The sequence below is a fragment of the Kwoniella newhampshirensis genome, chromosome 2 (assembly GCF_039105145.1).
Source record: "Kwoniella newhampshirensis strain CBS 13917 chromosome 2, whole genome shotgun sequence".
NCBI lineage: Eukaryota > Fungi > Basidiomycota > Tremellomycetes > Tremellales > Cryptococcaceae > Kwoniella > Kwoniella newhampshirensis.
The window spans coordinates 335,986-354,511 of NC_089956.1; the positions used below are offsets into that span (position 1 = coordinate 335,986).

Genomic DNA, 18,526 nt, shown 5'->3' on the forward strand with positions numbered 1-18,526 from the left:
ATTATCATATACGAATATGACCCCACTCTGATGATCCCCGTACTGTCCATCTTCCTATCTCCCAATCAGACTCGGACCAAGCTGACATATCTATCGCTTTCGTTCCTTTCCCCTCCACGCGACGCCACATTCTACGGAGGAGGGGGTACAGGTGCCTGTGGCTCGCCCAACGACGACTCGCTCTCGACCGTCGCCCTCTTCGGCGTCCCCGACGGATCGCCCAAGGGAGCGTATAACGACGGTGTGAATTGCGGGAAGACGATCACGATCAAGAGGATCGATACGGGTGTTGTGGCAACGGCTAACATCACGAATGCTTGTCCGTAAGTATACCGTTCCTTCATCGTACTTGTTGTGTTGGTCGCAGTGAATGGTTTGACGGGGGAGAAGCTGGTGATATACAGCTAGTCATGATGGATGATTAGCTGACCAAATATCATTGTTATCACGCATCCCCAGATCCTGTGGCAACTCGAACAACATCGATCTCTCGGACAGCTTGTTCAAGGAGAAGTTGGGCGGTACTGCCGAGCTTGGTATTATGAAGGTTGAGTGGTGAGTGTGTGAATCAGGGGGCATCAACGTGACTAACGTCAAACGCCAGGTCTTGTGAGGATTGCGTCTTCTAGATGCTGCTCATTGGATGTAGTTCTTGCCTCACACAGTAACTTATCCATGGAGAGTGTTCGCTTGAATCGCTAGGACCCACCCCCCTGCTTCCTTCGTTTCTTCCATCTGTAGCACCCTGGAGGTCTATGTGTATGCACGAGTCAGTCTTCCTTTCCCAATTGTGCGTTCATCAGCAAACGACTACTGTATGTCTGCCCCCGTGTCGACTGCCTCGGTGACCCGCATGCATGATCCAAGCGAACCAAAATCGTACAACTCGTGACGATTACTCCTCGTCCTCGTCCTCCTCGTCGTCCTCCTCGACGTCGGCTCGACCGGCCTTGTAGGCGGCGATCTTGGCGTCGATCCTCTCCCTCTTCTGCTCCCTGGTGGACTTGGGGGTCCTGTACTTCTTGCTCTCGGCCTTCCACTTCTCGACGTCCTTCTCGGTGGGCTTGAAGCTGGGGTCCTCTCGGATGGCGGCGTAAGCGGAGGTGTACATCTCCTCGATGTCGGCGGAACCAATGTCATCGGCGAGGTAAGAAGCGAATTGCTTCTTGAATCTAAAAAGTGTGATTTTCAAATCAGTATGCGTGTTATATAGGTACAGACGAGAGGATGTACGACTCACCGCTCGTCATCTTCCTCCTCGAGAGACTCCATGTACTCGGCGACGTGACCACCAACAATGTACTTTTGGAGGACCTCAGCGTCGATGGTCTTGGACTCGGGGTCGAAACCGGGGAATCGCTTCTCGTTGTGAGGGATGAAGATACCACCGTCGGAAGCACCCTTCATGGCACCGAAGATACGAGCACCGGTAGAAGTTCGTCGAAGACCGACGTCGAGGTAGGCCTTGAAAGGTCGGGGCTCGTCGTCGCCAAGAGCCTCGGTGAGCTCGAGCTCACCAGTGGGCTCGGTGACACCCTCGTACTTGTCGGCGAGACCGAGCTTGGTAAGAGCTCGTCGGGCAACAAGGAGACCGGTGGCGTAACAGGCGGTCCAGTTGGTAAGACCGTGGGAGATGCCGTATCGGGGGAGCTCCTTGGAAGAAGCGTGAACCAGGACAGCGTCACCCTAAGGTAAGGAATGATGCGAACATCAGTACATGACTATCACCCTCCATCTCATGGAGAACAGCTCACCTGGATCTTGGAGTAGACGATCTGGCAGATACACTGGTTGTTGGTGATTCGGACAACGAGCCTGTACTGTAGTATTTATCAGCTCATATGCTCCTGCGATCTTTCACTCCAGTGCTCAACACTCCTTCCTGCTCTACTTCCATCACGACCACTTCTGACCCAGACAGAGACACTCACCTTGGGACTGGCGTACTTGTTCTTGGCCTGAGAGACCAAAGCACGTCTGGCTTGGTAGTCGGTCTTTCCCTCTCTCCTTCGTCTAGGCTTGACCTGGTACCTGGAGAAGTAGGCGTCGTTCTTCTGCTGCTTGACGAAAGGCATTTTGGATCGTCTTTTATGGTGGGGTTTTGAAGGTTGAGAAGACCGAAAGAGACAACGGTATGGATAGGTTTTGTACAAAAGTGAATTTGCCCTATGCACCGACCGACGAGCAGCAGATCCCAGTAGATGCCACGAGTGAGAGAGAAACGGTGTACCAAAAGTGAGGATAAATTGTTGATCGGCGTTTCGTGATGGATACAAGCATTTCCCCGAATCCCGATGTGTGGCGCTTTTCTGATGTCCTTGGAGAAGTTTCATATCCACATCATCTCTGGGATCTTCGCCCCTTATCAATCTACAAAGCTCCACGTCACGACCACCCTTTCGGCTGACTGATGGAGGACGTCCACTTCCAGATGAGGGGAGGGGGTGTAGCAATTACATAGCAACAACAAGGATCGAGTACGTGAGCAGCAACGGTCCACCCCTTCGTCACTATCAGATCGAAAGAGATGCGATTCTCTCCAACACTTGCTCTCGCGGCGGCTGTGCTGCCTTTAGCCGCTCAGGCGGGCATGTATGGCCAACCGGTACTCAATCTTGATGCAAAGACCTTCAGAACGGTCATGGCAACGGAACATGCGGCGGTACGTCCGCATGCAACTTGATCACTCTTCCCGAGAGTATGCGCTGATGATTGTTGCATCTTGTAGATGGTCGCATTCGTCGCACCCTGGTGTGGACATTGCAAGAACCTAGGACCAGAGTACACTTCAGCCGCACAGTCACTCTCCCCCCTGATCCCATTCTACGCGGTCGACTGCGACGACGCGAAAAACAAGGCCCTCTGCGCAGAATACCAGATCCAGGGGTTCCCCACGATCAAGGCTTTCCCCAGAGCTGGCAAGGGGGCCGCGAAGGATTATAATGGAGAAAGGAAGAGAGGCGCATTGATAGAATATGCGAAGACGTTGGTACCGGATAGAGTGAAGAAGTTGAGAGCGGATGGAAAGATCGATTCTGTGCTTCAGGGGTTCTTGGATGAGGTGAGCTATAAGATTCAGACACTTCAAGATATCTGCTTATAGTGGATAGCTGACTGGTTTGTAGAAATCCGATCTACCTCACGTCTTACTCGTTCATCCTTCTGCTCCATCTATACCTTTCTTGTGGAAAGTCCTCGCTCACAGGTTATCGAACAAGGCGAGTTCGCTGGATGAGCTCAACAGTCTGAAAGCGATCTGCTGATATTGGTGCTGTCCCCCCACAGATGCACCTCGGCTACGTCAGAGATACCGCTTCGCATGCTGTCCTCACCTCTGTGGGCATCTTCGATTCCGCTGACACGACACGAGATGGCACAAGGGTCGTAGCATGGACACCGGCTGCCAAGGAAAAGACCAACGTGACGGAATATGAAGGTATCTCAGCTCACAGGATTCGTCACACTGGTCAGAGCTGATAAGTACCTTATCATCACCATACATCCAGGCGCAATGAAGTTCAATGCTCTTCTAGAGTGGCTTCAAGCTCAGTTGGACGGTACATCTTCGTCGTCTGCCGGTTCCAATTCTGGGAAAGCTCAACAGAAACCTGTCAAAGCTCCTGAACCAATCCCAAACGCTGCTGATGAAACGGCTTCGGATGTCGACGCCAAAGGTAAGAAGGCAAAAGATGCAGCGGCTATCAAAGCGAAGATGGACGAGGCAGAACGAAGAGATCGAGAGCGTAGAGATCGAATAGCTGCAGCTGCGGCACGAGCACATGATCAAGCAGCAGCAGAAGGAGGAGGAGAGGAAGCGAGTCCAGTGGAAGATGCTCCGGAAGCTGTGCCCGAGGGAAGTGTGGAACCAGACGAGGTCGTGGTGGATCAGGGAGGAGCGGCGGAACCTGTGCCAGAGCAGGTACCGAATATTGGTGTGGAGACCGAGCAGACAGAGATTGCGCATGAGGAGCTGTAGTTGTTGGGGTTGATTACTCGGGTGCATGCATATCTTGCAGGTATGATAGCGGATTGAGGTCTTGTCCAAAGTGACGATGAAATCACACGCGGTGGGGTTCGCCGCTTGACTTGCGACTTGATCGTGAATTTTGGATTTCGAACATGATATAGCGTGGGTTACCGGACATCATTGGTTTCGATATCACTTCTACTAATCACTGGGATTCCGTCCAGGACGATAGCGTTTGCATTTAGTGGGAGGAGAGAGCGACATGTCCATCCTACTCGAACCATCGCGTGCATGTCAGCGCTGTGCCAGATCAGCTTTGCGATTCCAAGGTGCAGCTGGTCCATCCCGACTTCGACCCTTCTCGTCGACCGGTCAGTGGCTCGATACGTCTTCTACCTCGAATGGCGATCGTGATGAAAGTTTCGACAAGCCCAAGATAAATACTTGGTTCTTGAACCGTTCCTCGACTCCCTCCTCTTCCTCTCCAGCGGAAAAGACATCGGACGCAACCCATCTTCGTCGACCTACATTCACACCTTACGATCCATCCTCCACCACCACCACTTCATCACAACATCTCCTCGCAGCGCCGTTACCTGCCTCCGCCCCACCGTATCTGCAGAAACTACACAACTATCTCACTTCCCCGTCATCCGAATCGACCGAGGTGATCTTACCACACACGATCCTCTTTCTCGATACTAGGTCATATTCTCGAGAATTGCAAGAGAGAGGCGAGGGGGAGATGATCGAGTCGGAAGGTGGGACGGGGGGCAATTGGGAATGGGTGGTGGTGGGTCAGGTGAAAGGCAGAGGGAGGGGGGTGGTCGCTAGAGCTGATGGGATGATACGACGTTGGGTGGGTGTCTGTTTATTCCTTTGGCCCATAATGCCGGACACATCTCTCTTTCTCCACGCCATCATTCATGTTTCCATCTCCACTGTATGATCACAACCCTTCTCGAGCGCCGGGTTCCCTCCAAAGAGGCAGCTCCAAGAGGTCGACATCCGTCTCATTGATTCATGCTCATTGTGACGAATCGTGTGACGATATCCACTCGCGTCCATCCACCCCTGCATCCCCCAATACGTCCATTAGTGAACATAATCGCTAACTGTTCTTGTCCCCTCCCTTCCATAGCTATTACAAAACCCACTCTCCTCCGAGATCCCAAAAATCACAACGTCCAATCCTAAAACACCGCGCATCGACCCGGATTCCGATTGGAGCGTGATCCCGGTGAAAGGGACGAGAGTGTGTATCAACCTGTTGACGGAGGAAGGGAGAGAGAGATGGAGGTTAGAGGAGATGTGGAGTGTCAAGTCTGGTCAGGTCAAGGAGTAAAGCGTGGGACTTCCTAGCAGTGGGAAGCCGACCTGGTATTGGACACATGGACGACCTGGTATATCTGGGAAAGCTGGGTTGACGTAGGACAACACAATTCTCGTACGATGTCAGAGCGCTTTGTTACGCCTGCCCATGCACACCATCTACAATTGAAAATGCATACCAATCCTTCCCTCCTTATCCTGTATCAGATTTTTCAATCCTATCCATCATGCTGAATTATATACTTCCACCCCTACTCTACTTCTTACACAACAAGCAATGTCCATATCATCCGTCGCTATCCTACCTGCGTCCACTTACAGACAAGTGTAACCACCGTCGACCACGATCTCTGCACCAGTAGTGTACTTGGACGAGTCAGATGCAAGGTAGATCACTGCACCCTTCAAGTCTGAGGGGTCGGCGAGGCGACCCATGGGGATTCGGTGAAGCCATTGGTCTCGGAGTACAGGGTTGGCATCGAGAATGACCTTGGTCAAGTTAGTGAGTGTGTAACCTGTGACAGGTGATGTTCAGCGGAATGCGACATGTACTGCTAGCTTGTTCACCCACCGGGAGCAAGACAGTTCACTCGGATACCCTTGGTGGCCCACTCCACAGCGAGGGATCGAGCCATGTGTCGAACGGCAGCCTCTGCGCAACAGCGGCCATTAGCTGGGTATTCCAACCGAAACGACATGCTCTGCGGTGGACTTACTAGAGAAGTTGTAAGGAGTCTGAGGCTGGGGGACGTTGACGATCTGCAGCATTGATACATATCAGCCCCATTGAAAAGACTGATTCACAGCGTGATGAAAAGTAAACTCACGCTACCACTCATACTGCCAACGAGAGTGATAGAACCGCCCTCGGGCATAAGCTTGGCGGCTTCGAGAGCGCAATACCAAGTACCTGATGGGGCAATGATGTCAGCACAGCGACACTACTGGACCGGTAGGTATTCACCCATCACGTTGATGTCCAGCAACTTCTTGATCTTGTTGGTAGGGTATTCATGTGCGACGAAGTTCTCGACGATACCAGCGGCAGTGACGACAGCGTCGAGTCGCCCAAATCGCTGCTTAACCTCGGCGAAGACTGCCTGGACAGAAGCTTCATCCGAGACGTCACATCCAAGACCAAGAGCTTCGATCTCGCCTTCTTCGGCTTCACCGTTCTCGACTGTAATGGAGCAAGTAAGCGAAAGGCACGTTCAGTCGGTAGGGCAAGGTAGGTGAGGGACAGACTAGGGCACGGGGGAAAGGGGTGAGAGAGGAATGAGGGGAAGATGAGATCGCCCCTGAAACGCGTTTCGACTCACCAAACCATTTGACGAGATCCTGGGCGGCGACCTCTGCGTCCTCTTTCTTGAGGTCGACAAGGACGATCGCGTTGGCCCCACTAAACATACCCCACGGAGCGTTTCAGCATTCCCCACACTCCACACTGCCTTCAGGGCAGCAAGAGATCGAATATCAAAAGCGACACGCAACAAAATGTTTGAAAAACACCGCGAAACGCCGATCGGTCCAGGTCCGGTAAGATCCCATCTCTCCTAATGCAACCCCGCAATATCCTTGTATGCCATAACAAAAGGGAGCAAACGGAAGGAAGGACCGAGACGTGTTGGGGGGGGGGCAAATGCAAGTGAAAGGACGCAAGTTGCTGCATCGCTGCATCGGGGAGCAAAACTCACCTCTCGACGAAAGTTCGAGCCATCATGTTACCGAGACCTCGAGCGGCTCCAGTGACGAGACAGACTTTACCGTCCATGGAGAAGGAGGCGAGGGTTCGCTTGGTGTGTCGTCCGAAATCACCTTGGTTCATGTCGTGACCGGGATGTCTGCCAGACCATTTCTAAGAGCGGGAGAAAGCAAGGGACATCAGCCGTGTACGAAGGAAGCCGAAGACGGATGTAATCGCAGGATGCATCGTTGAGGCGGCAGGAGCGACGTGATGGAGGCTCGGCAAGCCAGGGAATGTGGTCAGATACATACCTTGGGGTGCTCGAACGTGATCGTCTCGTCGATAGCAGCCAACTGAGGCTCGACCTCGACACGATGCTCCTCGTACCCGTCTCCCTTCTTGTTCAGAAGGACAGAAGAAGGCTTGGTGAAGCTGCGAAGGGGCACAAAGGATGCGCGTTGCTTGAGAGGGGTGAAGCTGGCCCGAGAGACGTTGAGGGCGGAACGAATGAACGACATTGTGATGAGGTAGCTTGCGGTGATGGGTGTATACGTTCAACCGATAAGGAGCCCTTAAGATGTGCGTGGTGAGGATGGGATACGTGGAGTTGTAAACGAAAGGCAAGAATTGCATGTTCCCACCCAGTGTGCATGTTATATACCTTCACAACCGTTCTACCGAAACATCCAACCCACTCCACCTTTTCTTTTTGGCAGATAGTGAGCCCCACGCCTTTCTGATCAGGCGAAAGGCACGTACTATCATGTAAGCCGCTTCATTCTCAATTGTAATTATGCACTCGTACATACTTCCGGATCATCAGGCTGTTCGGCCCGACCCTGGATCAGGATTATTGGTATTTTCGACCACGGATGGTCGTTTGGTATTTCGCACTACTCCACTCGGACACTCTTCGTTCTAGGTGCTTCCCACTGCTTCAGGTGTACGGCTGAGACCGCGCACAGTCTCGCTCGACATTGGACACGCACACATGTACGAAAGATGGAAACGGGAATAGGACACGAGACGCCACTGGATGCATGGATATGAATGTCAGTCAGGCAGGCTGTAGCCGCAGGGTTTTGGCCTCCGTGTCCCAGACTCTCACGCCACCAGAGAGCCCTGCCCTGATCGACCTGACGTGGACAAACATTGTTCTGGACATGACCGTCTTGTGGCTCTGATTGATATATCTCTCTGCGAATCATGCGTCTTTACATCTGTCGTTACGGCTAGAAGCAAGAGGGTTCATGCTACGCGCTCATGCCTTCGCACCAGACTTATTGTACGACATGGTGGCCGACGCAGCCCGAAATGTCTGTACCCTCCTACTCTTCCACTTCAACACTTCTTGTCGAGATGAGCTTCCTCATATCGCCTACGTAGCCGGTATGTGTCGATGAACACCGCTGCGTCGACCTCGTGATCCTGCCGCTTTGAAAGAAAGCCATATGTTTGGTCCGTATGATGCACCGCTGCGGCAATCGCGGTTGACGTCGAGAGCGATAATAAAACTTGGCAACTTACCTGACACTGGGCGATACTGAGTACCCTCTGGTAGACGAAAGAAAAGTGACTGATCATCGTGATGATCCATCTCGCCTCAGTACGAAACCAATCTCACCAGATTATCATGATCGAGCTTCGCGCGTTTCACGATGGAGCCTCCTCTATCGATGGTTCATAAGTCATGCTGTGACGATAGGTCCAAAAGCATCAAGCAGCACCCGACTGGTCACCTCTCGTCGGCCGGTCACAGGGCATATGGGATAGGTTCACCACCAAACATATATGTACCAGGAGAGAGAAAGAGAGCACGACACTTCAAATTGGGCAGACAACGATTGCTGTAATCTGCGATTTCAAGGAAGTTGAGCATTCTTCCAGAGAACTTTGTCAGTTTTCTTCAGTCCAGTCAAGGCATTAATCAAGTACCCAATCGAGCTGAGGGACGATCGTCGGCCTTGGCGCCAGCTTATGCTCTTTGCTGGGTGGGAAGGGGACCGGGATGGCCAAGCTTGCCAGTCCTTCGCGCCCAGAAACAGCGACATTAAGCTTATTCTAACTTCGCTGGGGCTGAGTATGAATGTCTCGAGGAGGTACCATTAACACGTTCGTCGTATGGCTTCGCTTTTTTTCCCGTCTGTCAGCAGACTCCATGAAGAGAAACACCTTATTTCACGCTTGGACGTGAGCTGTGTACATCGTAACGTAGGGATCTTCGTCGAATTGCAGGAGGAGGGCGGCAAAGTAGTTCAAGCGAGAGACTCGGATTCGGTGCACTCGCAATCCTGGGACCTGATAAACGGGACAGTCGATCGTTAAGAGACTTCGCCGCTCTACCAACAGTGTCTAGATCCAATTTGCTTGCACATAGGCGCTCTTTAATGTTGTGATTTTTTTGGAGGCGTTGTTCAACTCTCCGCTTCCGATGTTTGGCTGCAGCTACACAAAGATCGGGACACAGAGTCAAAGCCACAAAACCTCCGAGAAGCCAGGGGCAGAAGTCATAGACATGATTTTGTTTGACACCTGACTGAAGAGGGTTCTGCTAGAAATCTGGAAGCAGTCCCCAACGAAGCGAGTAATCAGACTTTTGTCCAGCACACACAAGCCACGTCCAGATTGACAGGAGCTGAGACCGCCATCACTGTAATCGAACGTGGGACCACACCGAAATACTCTCATTTCAGTTTGTACAATATTTTGATGCGAGCATACCGGTTCAACGAGAATAGTGCACTCAGGTCAGATCATGAATATGCAGAAATGAGATGATATGGGTCGTCTACAAAATGATAACCAGCGCGCAGAATTCTAAACAACCTATACACTCTGGTGTCAGCTGTCATCGGTTCCGCATCGACGGGTATATCAACTCACCTTCGGAGCCAACATCAGTATCTTGCCCCATCTTCCTCCTTGACCGGCTGCCCCCCCCTTTGCCTTCCTCAACTCATTCGCAACTGGTCCCACAATCCTTGTCCCTAACATCTCTCCCTTGTTATTCAGCAGAACGGCAGCATTGTCATCGAACCTGATTGTCATCCCAGACTATCAGCTTGTCCCAGAGTACTGAGGGGCTAGCTGAGAAGTGTGGACGTACCTGACAACACTCCCATCTGGTCTTTGAACGGTCTTCTTCACTCTGACAACTACGGCTCTTCTCACGTCCCCTTTTCGGATTTTTTGGATATTGGAAGATGAGCTGGGGTTCTTGATCACCTCGTGCGCGGGGATCGGCCTAGCTTTGTTGACTACACAGACGATTTCGTCGCCTTTAGAGTTATGAATGATCAGTCGTTGCTACCCTAGCAGATCTTTCGTGTTTTAAAAATAGGAGAGGAGGAAGGAGACAAATGATGTGTATGTACTGGAGTCGTGCGATGAGACAGAGAACGCTACTCACCGACAGTCGCAGTACCTGGAGACTTGAGTCTACTTTTTACTTTCAAGACGTTGATACATTCTACTCTGAGAGCACCGGTGTTGTCGATGACCTGAAAATGAAACGACTAGGTCAGCAGCGAACTGGATCGAATTGGCAAGGCATAGGTCTCAAACGAAGAGCTTCTGTCCAGCTGGTGCAACTGGAGACTTCTGGTAGACCTCACTCACGTTAAGAACACCTTTCAAGCCGATCATTTTGGCGTGTATGAATGAGGTGTGAGACAAGTATACGTATGAATCAAGATAGTAACGATTCATTGAACGACTTTTGCTACGCAGATGAACACCCAGAAACCAAATTTGATTCCGTCGATTTCTTCGGGTTTCGTCCCTGTCAACATCATCAACCGATAAGTCGCGCGTCTCAACAACATCACACAAAAGCGGGTTTCAACATTGTCTGTACCGTCTCCGGGTCCACGACAGCTCTCATCTCGTGTACGAGACCCTCGTTGATCGCGCACGTACGCGTGAGAATCGTTCTGCGAGATAATGAGCACTCCCTCTCATCCTGCGTTGAACTGGCCGCGGACGGACGGAGATCCTTCCCGTTGGCCGGAGACTCAACCGCCTAGCAACACAGATTGGTACTATGAGGATGTCCCTCTTTCCGATCCGAAATACAAATTGTACGAGCAAAAGACGGGAGAGTTCTTGGCGCAGAGATTGGGCTTGCCAGTCGATGGTGAGTTTCTTTGGGACAGATGTACTGTATGACCCGGCATGTCGCGATGCCGAACGGGCTCAAGGAGCACGAGATAGTGGATGACGTGAGCTGATGCTGGGTGATCAACGTGGTCAGCTTCGCAGCAGAGGGTCCCGATGCCAAAACACTACAGGCTCTTCGCTCATAGAAAGAGACAACCTGATAACAGCATCAGAACAGATTTCTACCTTTTCGTGAGTCGGGTTTCGAAAAGTCAACGGCAAGCGACGAGAGCTGATACTGTCACCCGGTGATTGCGCAGGGCTCAGCAAATACTCTAAAGGTGCGTGGATTCCTCCTATTCGCACGACTCTCCGCTGCTTCCGCGGGCTTAGATGTTGCATTAAGCCAGCTGACGACACCTGACAGTTCCGAAGTGTACCCGAATTCCTGGAACATGCGTTTTGGTTGATGGACACCTCAAGATCCCTTGATGATCACAGTCAGGCGAGTGCACCTCTGCAGCCATGACAGCCAAACCAGTTGAGCTGACGCGCATACTACAGTGCCTTTGTCCTTATAGTAAGAACGGAAAAGCTCGCAAGTCTTTGACCGGTACGAGTTCAATAAAGCGAGGTTCGAGCACGTCGCCTCTGAAAGAGGGACCCATGAAGAAGAAGAAGGTGGCAGCTACTCAGAGTGAAGCGGAAGAGGAGGACGGACTGGCCGGAGTCGTGCCAGAACGAGCGGAAGAACTGACATCACAACGGCGTTTCCGTAAGTCCACATCCTTCCGCGGACCTCGCCTCCTTGTGGGCATCATCTCCGCTTAATATGACTGACCCAGATTTCGGGCCACAGGTCGAGGTGAACTCATTTGGTTCCGAATAAACAATATCGATCCTCCAGCCAAGCTCAAGGGTATGGGTCTTACCCCTCTCACTCATTGGCCAGGTCTTGTTGCCCAAGTCCCGCTCAAGACTCGTGTTCTCCAGTCTGGCGATGTCGCTTCTGCCTCTTCATCTACTGCATGGACCCTCTTCGGCGGTGCTCCTCCCACAGCCCTTCAACCGACAAAACCTGACGTCGTACAGTATTACGAATACCATATCCGACCTCTTGGAATGTTCAGCCCTTCAGACGAGATCATCAAACATGGGAAAGACCTCTTACCCTGGTCTATCGGTAGCGAGCTTTTAGCGGGAGAGAAAGGGTGGGACGCCATTGGTCATCAGGCGGAGAACTACCTCAGAGAAGGCGTCAAGAAAGAGGCAGAAGGGTACAAGGGCAGATCGCTAGACGAATTGGAAGCATTAATCGGTATTGGTCAGAAGTGGAGGGCAAACTGGGCCAAAAGATTACGTTTCTCGGAGATGCCTTGGGAATGGGACGCCGCCGTGTTCAGACTCAGCATAGCTTTGAAGACCGCTCATGTGAGCCCAAAACCTTGACTGCTTTTGGCAAAATTAGTGGAGCTGATCGCAATGTTTGCCTAGGGCATCACGAATGCGTGGACACAAACAGACAAGATTGACATCTTGCCACAAGATACTGATATCACCGAGGATGACATGAAGCTCATCATGTCGCAGAAGAAGACCTTGTACCAGGTGCGCGACTGGCGATCCTGATGCTATGTCAGACTGACAATTATATCTGCAGGGCTTGTGGTGGGGTGGCGAACGGATATGGCTCGAGGACATGGTGCGACTGAAGAAACATCGTTCAGACCTACCGACGGATGATATCCTGCCGCCAACAGAGGGCGCAGAAGATCGCGCTGTATTTCTCAAGATCCGGTTCGTGATCAGCAACGCATTCGGGAGGGAGCCTTCCTGACATGACATATTGTTGTTCGCAGAGTCATCGCTATCGAGGTCTCACAAGACCAGGCACAGATCAACGAGACCGCTTGGAGATGTGTGTTATACGGTGACGTGTTCGAGCTTGCCATGGAGGGTGCAAACGATCAATTGCCTACTCCCATAACGTCTAACGGGGAGATACCGGTCATGTCGGTATATAATGCTCCGAAGGGATTTGTCTACCGCCAGCTGAATGACCCAGACTCCGAGGTCACCGTCGATATCATCGGTCAGTATGGTCTGGGTTCCGTTGACGAGCCACACTGATTGAGGGACGATTTTCAGACGTGGCCGGACGTGTCTACCCGGACCTCCTGGACAGTGCCACTCAAAGCTGGTTCGTGGATCCTAGCAGACCAAGTGACTCTGCGAAGAGGGTGACACCCGGAGACGGTGCACTGGCTTTGATGGGGCTCAAGACTGGTGGACTGGTCGCGAGCAAGAGCGAGGACTGGAAGGGTGAGTGAACATTGTCCATCACAAACGAGTCTGTGGGGCAGGTCGTTAACGAGGATCTGGGTGCTCTCAGAGGACCTTTGGACAATTGTCCAACAATCGTCAAAAGTATGCGAAACCAAATTGAAGGAGTGGTATGTGCGATTATTGAGAGAAGCGTTGGGTTTGCCCAAGGAAAACAGAAAAGAAAATGGGAGCAATGGAGCATCCGTCCACAAGCCATGATTGAGGGGGACTAAAGGGAACCAGGGCCGTATGTCGATCCGGATACATATATTGCATCGGTTTCCCATCAGCAGATTGTGACCTTGAGCAAGTCATTCATTCAAATGCTACATCGAATGATAAGTAATAGGACTGGAACCAAACAGAAACACGACTTCCGTGAGGAAGTGCCACAAACCCTAATTCCCGAAAATCTTCACTCGCCGTTAAGGGATTTTCCATTTTTGGGTTCTAATCAACAATTTTGCAATTTTGTAATGACCCTTAACGGGGTGATCAAAGAACGTCATTAGAAAACAACAATTCATCACAACACCGCCACCTCCCTGACTGCCTGCGTGGAGTGGCCAGGGTGTAAGTGTGTATCTAAATGTGACGACCCTGTAGTGCGCATTCGTTGGTTTTGTTTTTCTCCTTGTTACTCCTCACTTCTCTCACTCGACATCGATCACCGTCAGATACATTCACATACTCGAGTTCACTCACATCTTCAAAGCTCGGCTGACAGACTCGAACGATTCGCTGGCAAGACATTCAATCGACGGAGACTTCTCGACCCGCCCAGTCTGCGTCAACGCTCGCTCGCCTCTTCGCCTCCTTTCATCCGACCGTCTGATCCGCCCTCTTCCACGCGATCGACATCAAATCTGTCGCGGACGATCTTGTCCCCTCTTCTCCTCCTCCTCCTCGGACTCCTTCTCAATCTGAATTGACTCGAGACTGAAGGATATCTCCGACCATTGCAATCGGATTGGACAGATACACTATTGCAATCGCAACTTGGCAGATCAGCCCGTCATCAACTCTTTCTGACCTCAAATCCAATAACAACCACTGTCACACTTCCACTTTCTGCACCAAGTGACATAACATCAAGATGCGAGTGACCTCAACGAAGAACTTGATCGCCAGTCTTATCCTGGCGTCATCGGCTTTGGCTCAAAGATTCACTACCACCCTTCCTTTCGCTGTGAGTGATTTGTCTCTGCACCGCTACGTCTTGGCAATCCATCCTTCCTTCTTCTATTCCTCCAACCATCCTATTCATTGTCCAATAAGACATAGCTCGCATCTCTACATCTCCACTCTTATCCATTCCACGAATTCTGCACAATCGGCCATACACTGACTTCTGCACAATTGGCCGAAAACTGACTTCCTCCCCTGTATAGGACGGAGACACCCTTGTCATCTCCACCGGTACAAACGCCAGAGGACTCGCCACCACCGTCACGCTCCAGACCATCACCCCTGGTGTCACTGCAACCACCACTTTACCTTTAGCGGGCGATGATCCCGACGCCACTTTGTCCACTACGTCCTCCACGACTACTAGGAGGACCACGACTGGAAGGACCACTACTACTGCTGCCAACGGAAGACCTACCACAACGTGAGTACGATTGTTCAATGTCTTCCGTCACACCATTGGGATTTCGTGAGAAGGGAGAAAGCGAGATCTGTGAGGTCCGAACACGCAATACAAGGCCAACGCGTCCAATCGGTTTCGGCTATTCTCGAGGGAGAAGGAGTGCATATGAGACCTTGTGTTCTCCGAGGACAGGTCATTGCAATCTCAACTGCTTGCTAACCGCACGGATTACATAGCGCCCAACGAGTGGTAGGTACTGAAGCTACCACCACTGCTGCTCCCATGAGAACCACTACTTATTGGGTCGACACCGGCGATGGATATTGGACTGATTACACTTGGACCGCTCCAACTACTGCGTGAGTTCCGTTGCTTGCCTCGGTGAATCTCATACCCGGACCTGTTCGATCTCACAATCAAATTGCTATCACAAACAACCGCGACACGAATTGGCACTGACATCGGACCAAACCCTTCAGTGCCCCCACCATCGCTACCGCCAACGTCCCCGAAGGCACCATCCAAAGCTACGCATCTTACCAGTCCATCGTCAACTCGGCTGTTCTCTCTTCCGCTGAGGCCTTCGCAGCCAGTTCGTCAGCTTCTTCCGCGGGCAGACGGGTCCAGCCTTATAACGTGGATGGTGTTGTAGGGGGATGGATGACTATGGTTTTGGGTATGGTCGGAGCGGGTTTGGGAGTGTTGGCGCTGTAAGCTGGGAGTGTGGTTCGAGCACGGGAGGGTATGCTTCGGGTGTCAAGCTGTATCCTATCGGTTCTTTATCCCTCCTTAGCATGTTGATGGACATTTCCTATTCTTTCGTCCGACATATACATATTTCCTATTCTTTTATTCTGACGACCATGATGCAGGATTAGTGTTCTACATGTGCCTTACGGGGCGGTACAGTTTTCAAACGCGAAGGAGCAGTCGATCGAGCCAAGGGGTGCATCGGCTAAGTGACCGTACTGAAATCCGATCAGCTGAAACTGGCTGTGGTCTGGTCAGTAACCCGAGACGACACGTAGCGGAGGACATCCCGAATGCCGAACAGAGGACAAGGAATGCTCGTCCGTTCTTGTATCAGTCTTCTTGTCCGAAGACATCGCATCTGAGAGGGAGCAGATATGCATTGGTCGATCCGGATATCGGCAATTCCATGCGATTTAAGATCCAGTCCATACATGATACAAGCGTTGTGCAAGAAGTGTAACAAAGTGGATGCAAGCGTTGACGATGTGATCGGACATCTCCCCCCGTTCGTTCGGCTTCGGACAAAGTGTTCCGGTCGTTCTCCGGGGGTTCTGAACGAATTGGATGTTACGTTTCGAATCTCCTCTCGTTTCCTCTCCTTTCTGCTGTCTTGTCTTCTCGACACGATTCGAAGACTCGAACTTGCTTGTCGGACTGATATCACTGACTACGTATAAACACTTCGTCCATCCACCTGTCCATCGAGGTCGACTGCTACTCGTCGACGCAAGCCAAAAGAACGCCAGCTTGAAAACGCGAGGTATTCTTCGCTTGAACGACTCGTCGTCCATCCATCTTATCAACCAGCTTTGGCTTTATCATCAGCGACTCCCTTTGATCCCCAATCCCCCACGCTCTGAACTGGACCATGGCCCAAATCTCTGCGAAGCCCTTCCGACTCGCCCTCCTCCAACTCGGTTCCCTGACGGCCAACAAACAGTCCAACATCACCATCGCCCGTTCCGCCGTCCAAGCGGCCGCTTCGTCAGTCCCGAAACCACAGTTGATCGTCTTGCCCGAGATCTGGAACTCGCCCTATGCAGTGAGCAGCTTCAGGGAGTATAGCGAGAAGGTGCCGGAGGTCGGCACCATGTACAGGAAGGAGGTCGGGGAGGAGGAGGAGGGCGAGACGGTAAAGGCTATGAGGGAGATGGCGAGGAGTAGTGGATGTTGGTTGATTGGTGGTGAGTTCGCAACGGGCCCTAGTTCGAGTTTGGAAGGATGGTACCGGAAGGAGTCCGTGGAGTAGCGAGGGCTTGGGCGACAAATCTCCGGCACAATGGGCGCTGCGATCTGTAGATGGGATTCTACCTGCTCTTCTGGACTGGCAGGGGGCCAGGAGGAGTGCACGGGAGAATACATATGAGTCACGGTTCCATCAAGCTCGCCCCGCTGACATCTACCACAGGCTCAATCCCTCAACGAGAAGAAAGCACCGACAACATCTACAACACCTGTACGGTCTACGACCCCGAGGGCACCCTGGTGGCGGTCCACCAGAAAGTCCACCTGTTCGATATCGATATCCCCGGCAGACAGACATTCAAAGTAAGTCGGGTCGGAGTCAGTCTGGACTCCACGAAGGGATTGATCTGTCCCTTCTTCGGGGAAAGGCTCACGCAACCTCGTTTGATCAAATAGGAGTCAGACACTTTGACGGGTGGAAAAACGTTGACTACTTTCGATACGCCTTTTGGCAAGATCGGTCTCGGCATCTGCTACGACATTGTATGTTTTGTCTGCTACCCATCTTACTCCCATCCCCACATTCCTTGACTGCCGAACATGCACCCAGCCTCACTTGCTCCTTCTATTCTCACTGAAGCGACGGTATTGGCTTACCTCCGTCCTTCTCAACCCTCGCAGCGTTTCCCCGAAATGGCCCAGATCGCCGCCCGACAGGGATGCGTTGCGATGATCTACCCTGCAGCCTTCAACATCACCACTGGACCCATGCACTGGACTCTCCTCCAGCGGGCAAGGTGAGTGGTGGTCTTTGCTCAAAATCGCCGGCTTTCCGTAATCACGTTCTGTTCGGTTTCCTGGGTAGCATATGAATGTCTGACGCGATACGATCATCCGCACAGAGCCGTCGACAACCAGATCTACATTGCCATGTGTTCTCCTGCTCGCCATCCCGAGGCTTCGTACCAAGCTGTGAGTCGTGCCCGACGGTCTTTATCGAGATCTTTCCATGTAGCTGATCGTTCCTCCCTTTCCCAATGACTCAGTACGGTCATTCAAGCGTCGTCAACCCTCTGTAAGTCGCCATATCCACTGGTCTACCTTCAGTGCCGCGGGACGACCGACTGACTGTCCATCACTCCAGTGGCGAGGTCATCGTTGAAGCTGGACATGAACCCACGACAATCTACGCTGACGTCGGTAAGTCCGATATCTCGGCACAAGTCTCAAGGGAGGACAGCTGGACTGACGTTGGGTTTTCTGGAAATTCTAGATACCGAGCTATTGGCTACCACTCGACGTGGTCTGCCCGTCACCATCCAACGTCGATTCGACGTCTATCCCGACGTCGCGGCCAATTTTTTATGAGCAAGAAAGAAAAACAATCTTGCTCGTGAGATCTGGGATGGGTTTGGGGAGCTTGAGCCCCGCCTATGGGACGCTGTCATGTCTGTGTGAAATGGAAGTGGAGAGGAAAGTCGCAAGCGTAGGGCAGATGAGCATGTTGATCGGATGGATAGTCATATCGTCTTGTTTTCTTCCTGTTGGACTGGATGTCAGTGGGGAATTAGTGTGATAGAAGTGTGATGGT

At 51.9% G+C, this 18,526-nt stretch overlaps 9 protein-coding genes across 9 annotated transcripts; 6 read left to right on the forward strand and 3 right to left on the reverse strand.

The window, feature by feature from the left end:
• Positions 1-30: 30 nt before the first annotated feature.
• IAR55_000834 (uncharacterized protein) lies at positions 31-629 on the forward strand (the record flags this gene model as incomplete). Its single annotated transcript, XM_066943967.1, has 3 exons — positions 31-323; positions 460-555; positions 605-629. 3 exons carry the CDS (start codon positions 31-33, stop codon positions 627-629), a joined length of 414 nt encoding a protein of 137 aa, XP_066805168.1.
• Positions 630-895: 266 nt separating this feature from the next.
• On the reverse strand, positions 896-2,075 carry IAR55_000835 (60S ribosomal protein uL18; the record flags this gene model as incomplete). Its single annotated transcript, XM_066943968.1, has 4 exons — positions 896-1,172; positions 1,241-1,686; positions 1,755-1,820; positions 1,932-2,075. The coding sequence occupies 4 exons, from the start codon at positions 2,073-2,075 to the stop codon at positions 896-898; spliced, it is 933 nt and encodes a 310-aa protein (XP_066805169.1).
• A 452-nt stretch (positions 2,076-2,527) lies between these two features.
• On the forward strand, positions 2,528-3,976 carry IAR55_000836 (protein disulfide-isomerase domain; the record flags this gene model as incomplete). The annotated part of the gene is made up of 5 exons (XM_066943969.1): positions 2,528-2,662; positions 2,729-3,061; positions 3,126-3,218; positions 3,286-3,436; positions 3,507-3,976. 5 exons carry the CDS (start codon positions 2,528-2,530, stop codon positions 3,974-3,976), a joined length of 1,182 nt encoding a protein of 393 aa, XP_066805170.1.
• A 253-nt stretch (positions 3,977-4,229) lies between these two features.
• On the forward strand, positions 4,230-5,312 carry IAR55_000837 (uncharacterized protein; the record flags this gene model as incomplete). Its single annotated transcript, XM_066943970.1, has 2 exons — positions 4,230-4,826; positions 5,109-5,312. 2 exons carry the CDS (start codon positions 4,230-4,232, stop codon positions 5,310-5,312), a joined length of 801 nt encoding a protein of 266 aa, XP_066805171.1.
• A 302-nt stretch (positions 5,313-5,614) lies between these two features.
• On the reverse strand, positions 5,615-7,501 carry IAR55_000838 (uncharacterized protein; the record flags this gene model as incomplete). Its single annotated transcript, XM_066943971.1, has 8 exons — positions 5,615-5,814; positions 5,871-5,951; positions 6,016-6,058; positions 6,127-6,209; positions 6,264-6,479; positions 6,619-6,698; positions 6,994-7,154; positions 7,295-7,501. The coding sequence occupies 8 exons, from the start codon at positions 7,499-7,501 to the stop codon at positions 5,615-5,617; spliced, it is 1,071 nt and encodes a 356-aa protein (XP_066805172.1).
• Positions 7,502-9,800: 2,299 nt separating this feature from the next.
• On the reverse strand, positions 9,801-10,628 carry IAR55_000839 (mitochondrial 54S ribosomal uL14m domain-containing protein; the record flags this gene model as incomplete). The annotated part of the gene is made up of 5 exons (XM_066943972.1): positions 9,801-9,809; positions 9,867-10,020; positions 10,090-10,261; positions 10,393-10,483; positions 10,602-10,628. The coding sequence occupies 5 exons, from the start codon at positions 10,626-10,628 to the stop codon at positions 9,801-9,803; spliced, it is 453 nt and encodes a 150-aa protein (XP_066805173.1).
• A 297-nt stretch (positions 10,629-10,925) lies between these two features.
• IAR55_000840 (uncharacterized protein) lies at positions 10,926-13,625 on the forward strand (the record flags this gene model as incomplete). The annotated part of the gene is made up of 11 exons (XM_066943973.1): positions 10,926-11,118; positions 11,236-11,333; positions 11,402-11,422; positions 11,509-11,586; positions 11,646-11,856; positions 11,941-12,512; positions 12,576-12,689; positions 12,742-12,878; positions 12,941-13,173; positions 13,230-13,403; positions 13,474-13,625. 11 exons carry the CDS (start codon positions 10,926-10,928, stop codon positions 13,623-13,625), a joined length of 1,983 nt encoding a protein of 660 aa, XP_066805174.1.
• Positions 13,626-14,502: 877 nt separating this feature from the next.
• Positions 14,503-15,711, forward strand: IAR55_000841 (uncharacterized protein; the record flags this gene model as incomplete). The annotated part of the gene is made up of 4 exons (XM_066943974.1): positions 14,503-14,595; positions 14,798-15,018; positions 15,234-15,356; positions 15,477-15,711. The coding sequence occupies 4 exons, from the start codon at positions 14,503-14,505 to the stop codon at positions 15,709-15,711; spliced, it is 672 nt and encodes a 223-aa protein (XP_066805175.1).
• Positions 15,712-16,618: 907 nt separating this feature from the next.
• Positions 16,619-18,303, forward strand: IAR55_000842 (uncharacterized protein; the record flags this gene model as incomplete). The annotated part of the gene is made up of 8 exons (XM_066943975.1): positions 16,619-16,934; positions 17,159-17,298; positions 17,392-17,478; positions 17,617-17,732; positions 17,838-17,907; positions 17,982-18,010; positions 18,080-18,135; positions 18,209-18,303. The coding sequence occupies 8 exons, from the start codon at positions 16,619-16,621 to the stop codon at positions 18,301-18,303; spliced, it is 909 nt and encodes a 302-aa protein (XP_066805176.1).
• Positions 18,304-18,526: the final 223 nt, after the last annotated feature.